The 7802-nt window shown below is 41.3% G+C and overlaps 1 protein-coding gene across 1 annotated transcript in view; it reads left to right on the top strand.

The window, feature by feature from the left end:
- Positions 1 to 2091: 2091 nt before the first annotated feature.
- DNAJC6 (DnaJ heat shock protein family (Hsp40) member C6) overlaps positions 2092 to 7802 on the top strand; it is a 22867-nt gene continuing 17156 nt past the window's right edge. Inside the window, exons 1-4 of the mRNA XM_035891809.1 lie at positions 2092 to 2249; positions 3166 to 3215; positions 3322 to 3470; positions 7480 to 7602. Coding sequence (XP_035747702.1) covers positions 2116 to 2249; positions 3166 to 3215; positions 3322 to 3470; positions 7480 to 7602 — 456 coding nt within the window. The 5' untranslated portion in view covers positions 2092 to 2115. The remainder of the gene's footprint in view (positions 2250 to 3165; positions 3216 to 3321; positions 3471 to 7479; positions 7603 to 7802) is intronic.

Raw genomic sequence — 7802 nt, 5'->3', positions numbered from 1 at the left:
AGTACCATTGGTCCTCTGATCCCTTTGTCCCCCTAACCCTGTTCCAAGTTACCACCTTTCTGCCCTCCTTTCTTTTTAAAAGTTGACCTGCAGAACTGGAAGTACCTTTTGAGCATTACCTCCACCTCCCACCCCTGCTCCCCTAGTACAGAGTAATGTGAAAGCAAAGTTTCTGAAGAGAGATCAAACACTGATTCCCTACTTGGAAGCCAACAAGCTACTCTGATTTTTTTTTTCTTTCTTTCTTTCTTTTTTCTTTTTTTTTTCCAGTCATACAAAGTAGATACTTGCAAGTGGTTTGGCAAAAGAAATATTCATGTGCCTTGAGAAGGCATTTTCTCTTCTGAAGCTGGTGCAGTATTATCTATCTTTTCACAAGCACAATGCAGAGGAGAAGATACAGCCTCTAATTTTGCCGGTCTAGCACGTGGATCATGTGCCCATGGATCATGACTACATCGGTGTGCATTAAGCACCCTCTGTGCATAGGGGAATGAATAGCATTGCTTTACCAATGGAGTCTCCAGTTTAAAGATATATTTATTGATAGCTCACTATGTGTTTGAAAGAGTGAATGTCACTTAAATGGGTTTGGTAATCTATGGAGTAATTCAGTAGGAGCTTTTTTAGATGTAGGTATTTTCATGTTCTTAATAGTCTGAATGCCTCTAGAATATTTCTTCTGGTAGTAATGATTGTGTGAGCAATATTTCAGTAGCGTATATCTAACATCACTTGTGGACATGCTGTAGGACCAGAGAAGTGATAGCCATAAGGTCTCTTTGTAAAATACATAACGAGGACTGGCCATGCCACCAGCCTGCCTTAACCATGATAAATCTTCCCTGCTTCTGGGTGCCGTAGTAATTAATAATGACCAGCATGTTCATTTTACAAAGCAGCTGTCCCATGGCTGTACAGCAGGACAAATGTTCTCAGACTTTCCGGGTGCTCTGGGAAAGGCAACGCTTAGCAGATGCCATCTCGATTATGAGACTACCTGAGAGTGCGGAATGCGACAGAGGTTGCTTGTTGCTTAATTTGCAGTGCTAGAGGATCTAGGTCTTCTGACTAAGCTGACATAATGAGGTAACAAATGAATAATTAAAGTAATGTAGTTAAAGTTTGCTAAGATCAAAATAGTTGGGGCCTAGTGAACAGAAAGCAATTTTTAAGTAGTCAAGAGCTTCATTTGTAGCTAATAAGCAGTTAAAACATCATTTTACTAGTCTTGTGTCTAACAACTCAATTCTGCAGTAAAACAAAGCCACATTTACTCAAGTCTACATCCAATTTATTATACTTCTACTTTTCCAAGAATGATGCTACTAACACAGCACTGCTATAATAAGGAAGGCTGCAACAAATGGGTTCTTGGTTAAGGTGTAATAGTTATTCTATTATAATTGCAAAATGCAAACACCTGAGGTATCAGGCCATATCACAGTCCACCAAAGTAACACTTTAAATGGCTCTTGGTCTGTGTTAGTCTCCTATCGACTTTGCAGCTTCGTGCCATTACGAGCTGTGAAAGAAAACCTTGCCAAGGAGGTCAGCCCTGCTCTTCTTCAGCCTTAGGGATTTGCTGAGTCCTGTACAAAGGCTGCAAATGTACAAGTATCCAAGAAGGTTCTCATTCTCAGCTGGAGACAACCTTCAGTTCTCTAGCGGCAGTCAAACTGGCAGCCGTGATGGTTATGCTGAAGAGCTGTCATATATATATTAGTGCCTTTCTCTTACCCCCGTGGGAGGTAGTTGATTTGGTCTTGGTTGTAATCAGCAAATTAGCTGCGTGCTTGCTTTGGTTAGTTAGAGAGGTGAGGGAGCTTGTATGGTGGTTGTCCATACTGTACTGATACTAAACAGTCAACCTACATATAATGATGAGAGTCAATGATGGTTTCTCAGCCCAGCTGGCAAGAATGTGCCATCTCTCATCTCTGGAAAATCGTGACTTTAGTAAGTAAAACCACTTTTGCCCTATGCTTGACACGCAGCAGTGCATGTGAATGGGTTCAGTTGGAATAGAGCAATGGTTTTGGCTCTGCGGCTTTGTTCCAGATAAGTGATGTTGGGTTTGGTTTTGTTGTGCTTGAAGGTGCCTCATCACCAGACATGGAGTCCAGCTATGGGGGAGGCTTGCTAGATATGGTGAAAGGAGGAGCAGGGAGACTCTTCAGCAATTTGAAGGATAACCTGAAGGATACCCTGAAAGATACATCTTCAAAGGTCATGCAATCTGTTGCCAGGTACAGTACAGCTGAAGCTGCCTAACGCAAGTAAAATCACTAGCTGCAAAGTGCTGGTCTGAGTTACCGTCTTAACTAACACAGCACAAATTCCAGCTAACCTAATGAAGGAAGGAGGTGAAAATCACACGTGGCTTCTTTAATTCTGTCTCATAATTGGCATTTGGCCTCAAGGAAGCAAGAAAACTGAAGTAAAAATTCTAAACTTCGTCGTAAGTGAGCGTCAACATCCTGAAATCTGGAAAAGCTGCCCCCCCCCGCAGTGAAAGTGGAGCACTTGGTCTCCAGTTCCTTCATTGATGCCTGTAGGATCCTTCTACTCAGCCACCACTTGAATATTTTGTCACTGAAAATTGGCTCATGTTGTATGCCTTCTCTTCGCTGTGCAAGGAGGCTATTCTTGCTGATGTAACTGTTCCCTCCACTAAAGCCACCTCCTGAGTTAAAGAGCGAGCTGAGGTGACTTTGCTTTGGTTACCTCTGCTGGGGTTTGTCCCCTGTGCTTGGCACTCTACCTGCCTCTGAGGGATAGGAGGCTACAGTAAATTAAAGAAACTTAATGCATGCAAGACCTCAGAGGCTTTGAGGCTTTGCAAAGTGGCAAACTGCTAGAGATTTCTCCTGAAAACTGTCACTGAAAATTAATGACAAAAGGGAAAAGGGACCTTTTTTGCAAGCTTCTGCATCCAGTTAATTGCATATGTAAGAGGGAAGGCCGGGTCACTGTCTGCAGGAAGCTATTTGCACCCTCTTCTTAAGACATAATGACAAAGTACAAAGAATCAGTTTTAAGATCATTCTGTCCTTGTGTCATAAGCAGATCTTTGTGGAAAAACACTCTTCTCCTGATTCCTCTAATGTGCTGTGTTCTGTAAACATGTGCATAATATCTGTCTCCTACTTTGTCTTCTTTTAGTTACACCAAGGGGGAGCTAGATATTTCATACATTACTTCAAGAATCATAGGTAAGTATTGCTTATCAGATAAATAAAACTTGTTGTATCCCAGCGTTCAGAAGTCCATAAACACGTTATGGTGCATACTCAGCCTGGCTTCTTCTTACGTTTCTAGTGATGTCTTTTCCGGCTGAAGGCGTTGAACTGGGATTCAGGAACCACATTGAAGATGTACGGACGTTTTTGGATTCGAGGCATCCTGACCACTACACAGTCTTCAACTTGTCACCCAAGTATTATCGCAGTGCCAAGTTTCACAACCGGGTGAGTGCCTTCTGAGAGGTTAGCAAGAGCGGGGGGAGAAACTTCTTGGGAAAAGAGGCATCAGGTCCTGTTACTGTCTATTCTGAGCGTGGCAGAATGTAAGAAGATGAAAAAGGAATTACAGATGTTTCTAAGCTTCTGTGGTCGTTTCTGTGTTTTAACTGATGCCTAGGACCACGGGGGTTAAAGAGCTGGAAATTTCAGGGCATAATGCTTGTGTTGGGAGCAGATGAGAGCAATTGGCATTGCACTAAGTTGAGCCTGTGCTGCTCGTGGTTCCTACATAGCTGTTAGAAGCTGCTGCAGAGAAAACAAAAGGAGCAGGAGTAAAACGAAAGCAGTTTGAAAGAAATTACCAATAAAAGAAAGTAAATTGTTGTCATGTTGAACTTTCCTACAGTTGTGCTTTGATGAAACAGGAGCCTTTAGCAGGCAAAGCACAGGACTGGAAACTAGATCTAATGGACATTTAGGCTCTTCCACCAGCTTTAAAACTTTAAAAACTGACTTTAAAAACCCACCTCAACACTCTGCCCCACTTCCCTTCTCTAAAACCAGAGCAGCATACGGGAGTATTGCAAGGCTCGGGTTCATCACTGGCTTTTAGAGGAAATCTCTATGAAATACTGCTGTTAAAATGCAAGATTAGATCTAATCTTTCAGAAAACTTCCTGTTCTTTCCCTTTCCCACAAGGGAGTGATGATTTTTTTTTTTTTAAATTTCTTATTTTTTGTTGCCTTCAGGCTTACCACTAGGTCAGGGTAAGCGAATCTCATGCTGCATAAGCCTAATTTCATTTTAATTTGAGATATAGCTGAATCTATCTTCAGCAATAGCTGTGATCACCAGAAATCACTCACACTTGAAGCAAATTTCTCAGTGGCAATCAGTAACCAGCCCTGACCTCAAATATGAGTAAATGATTGGGAAAGACTGATTAAAAGATATCAAAGGCTCTGAGTCTTCAGTCTTTCTTGGTTCTGGTGCATCACTCTTGCTGTTGGTGGGAGAAGACAGATCTACCTATGAAAGCCCAACATTAAGTATCTGTTGGTATATTGCTTGCCCTGGCCAAAACTCCTCCATCCCCTGTGCTTCAACTCCTACCCTATTCAACAGCTTAACAGATGACTTTGCGTGTCACTCTTGGAGCATGACTAGTGCTTTGTAAGCTATTGCCTTGACACACACAGGAAGAAAATGACGCATCTTTTAATAAAATATTGTACTTTCAGGTTATGGGCTAGGAAATACTGACTCCAGGTACTTTTCAGGAAAATGAAATGTGCACAACACAATACATGAGATCAGATGAAACATGAAACAATTATAACTATGAGGTTGAACTTCATATATATTGGAAAAAATATTAATGGGCTATCAAGGTGAAATCACATTAAGAGTTATTTTCTGGATAAGGATGCCAGATGAGCTGAAGGTCTGAGATGCACACTTGTTCTTTGGAGTTAAAGGCTTTTTAATTCCTATCTTATTTAAAACTTTTTAACCTAAGATCAAAGTAGGTCACTGTTGCCTAGTGGCACAGGAGGGATATGACAATTAATGGCCTGCTGGGCTATTTTCTTGCACCAATGCGGGGCATGAATGTGCCCAGTCTATTGAGGAGAAGAGGGGACTATGAACACTAAAACCTGCTGCTCAAATCTGGTTGTGCTCTGTTCTCCTCCCTGCCTCACCTCCCTGGCAGGAGGGGGGAGCTCATGGCTGCTCAAAGAAGTGTGAGCAGTTTGAAAACATGTAACTCAAATATGGCATTAAACAACAAAACCAAACTTCAAAGTCCCTGATGGGTCATATTCTTGGCTGTTGCTGCCCTACTGCTAAAATAAAACAAGCGCTGACTGCTTATTTCCAAAGCTCTAGAAGAATTCCTGTTACTTTTCTATAGGGTTGTCTTTCATGAGTGGTGGTGAGGTTATGTTTAAAATAAATTAAATGTTACATAGCACGTATTTAATTTCCTAATTGCGAACCAGCAGGCAGATGTGTAATTATAGGCAAAGTAAATATGTAATCATGGATTGTTGGGAAATGTATATTATTTACTTGATAAGTGATAATGGCTTTTCCAGATGCTTGATAGTGTGTTGTCATGAGGTCTGTTGAGAAAATCATCAGGGAAATGGTCACTGGTCATATTAATTTGAACAGCCACTTGGAATCTGAACTGTGTTTTAGTGGTCTAACTGCAAGTGGATCTTGTGCCTCCAGAAGCCTGCTGCAAAAGTAATTGGGTTTGGGAGGAGACGACTTTTGCTTAATATAAAATAATTTGTGTGATAATATAAAATAACTGATAATATAAAATCATATACATCACTTATGGCATCAGTACTCTGCCTCTATTAAAAAATTGAATAAATGTTTATGAACACTCTGTAATTCAGATTTTACAATGATGCTGTAACTGCAGCAGAGCATACACGGTCAGGTCTGTGGAACAGAAAGCTAAGGCTGGCTGTTCCTGCACTGGGAGCTACTGTGTAGCGAACCTTTGGGTGTTTTGTCCCCTCCCTGGCCCTTCCTGAAAATGCACAGAAAAGGAACTGGCAGGGGAAGATCAAGTGTATACAACAGAAGGAATGAAATAAACTAAGGCTCTTGAGACAGGAGAAGATGGGAGATGAGGATAAAGAGGGAATGGTCATTCACTGTCCCCCAAAGCTTGAGCATGGATTGACTTACTGGGTCGCTTCTACAATGCAAACATGCACTTGCTCACCAAGTGCACAGCTGAATTTCAGGATGGGCCAAAAACTTTCATGGGTCTAAAAAGCAATTAGACAAATATCTGATTAGGTATTAGATTAGAGAAAAATCTCCCAAATGTTAAGCAGAGGTCTGCCAGCTCAGAGATAGCTGGCAGCGGGACGGCTGTGCTGCGTTAGGCAGTGCTGCCTGCTCGCTCTGTCCCTGTCTCTTCTGGGTGTCGTTGGAGCTGTCGTTTGAGACAAAACACAGCTCGATAGCTCTCCGGTTTGAGTTGGTGTTCCTGCTTCTGCCATAAGATGTTGTGCAGGTGTATGTCAGAGAGAACCTTAAACACAAGTTTTATGAAATCTGGAGCACTTCCTTCCTCTGAGAGATGAAATGGTCAGGTATGGAAATCATATAGCTATTTAAGATCATTTGGGCAAGCCATCTCCTTCCTGCCCCCAGTTCTCATTAAGCGCAGGATCCAAATGTCAGCTGAGAGAGAGAACCGATTCTTTGTCTGAGGACAAGCCTCGTGATGTTTCTCCTTTAAATTTCTTCTAGCCAGAAATGCCTTTTTTTAAAAAAGATATTTCAATTAGAACCAGATGAAATGGAGATGTCTGCAGAGGGCTATTTGATGTGCTGTTTGAGACTGCAAGGACTGTTCTTGAGATAAGTGTTATGACTCAGAACTAGTACATCGATGAATAGTAACTAGACATAATTTAGGATTTGTGGGGTTTCAGCTCTAAAAAGTCATTCATTTTTCTGGCTTGTATCTTAACTGTACTTAGAGGTTTGTTTTTTTTTTTTAACAGAAGTTTCCCTTTCATCAGTCTAATATCTGTCAAATAGGGCTTGAAAATCCTATGGCACAAAATGACTGAGAACAACAGATGCTCCATGTCCTTTGAAAATCAGAGCCGTAGTTTTTAGGGACAAGTTGTACAAAGGCTTTAGACATAGCAGAAATCAATGCGCTGCTGCGAGACTGGAGTGTTATGAAAGGCCACTCAAGATAATCTGACTTGGAGTGTAAATTTTTTAAAACATCAGTGACAATACATCAATATTATGTTATTTAATTGAGAATTCTTTTTTGTTTGTCTCTTCATAATTCATGAAAGTCATGGAGCAGAATTATGCATGAGAAGAGACAGAGCAGGTTTCAAGTACATAACTCTAGGTTGTAAAAGAGAAGTACGTTTCTTGGCAGAAAGCATTTGTAAAAGCATGCGTTGCTTAATGCTTTTACAAAGCTGCCTTTTGTTCACTGTGCAATTCTTGCAGGTATCTGAATGTAGCTGGCCAGTGCGACAAGCGCCCAGTCTGCACAACCTCTATGCCGTCTGTAAGAACATGCATAACTGGCTACAGCAGAACCCCAAAAATGTGTGTGTCATCCACTGCATGGTAAGTACACCAGAAAGTAACCACCTTTTTAGACCTCTAAGTCATATTGCACGTTGCATGTCTAGAGTCTGTGTACAAGGATGGCGACAATTTCTAAAAGAAAAAGAAATGCAATAAAATGGACTCCCATAGAAAGGGACATCCTCTTCCATGTGCAGCTACGTAGCTAAGCTGGAAGACCTAACACTGAATGAGAAGCA

This window comes from Egretta garzetta, unplaced genomic scaffold, assembly GCF_000687185.1.
Source record: "Egretta garzetta isolate BGI_Z169 unplaced genomic scaffold, ASM68718v1 scaffold163, whole genome shotgun sequence".
NCBI lineage: Eukaryota > Metazoa > Chordata > Aves > Pelecaniformes > Ardeidae > Egretta > Egretta garzetta.
The sequence above is the reverse complement of the archived record's forward strand: the minus strand, read 5'-3'. Positions and strand labels throughout refer to the sequence as shown.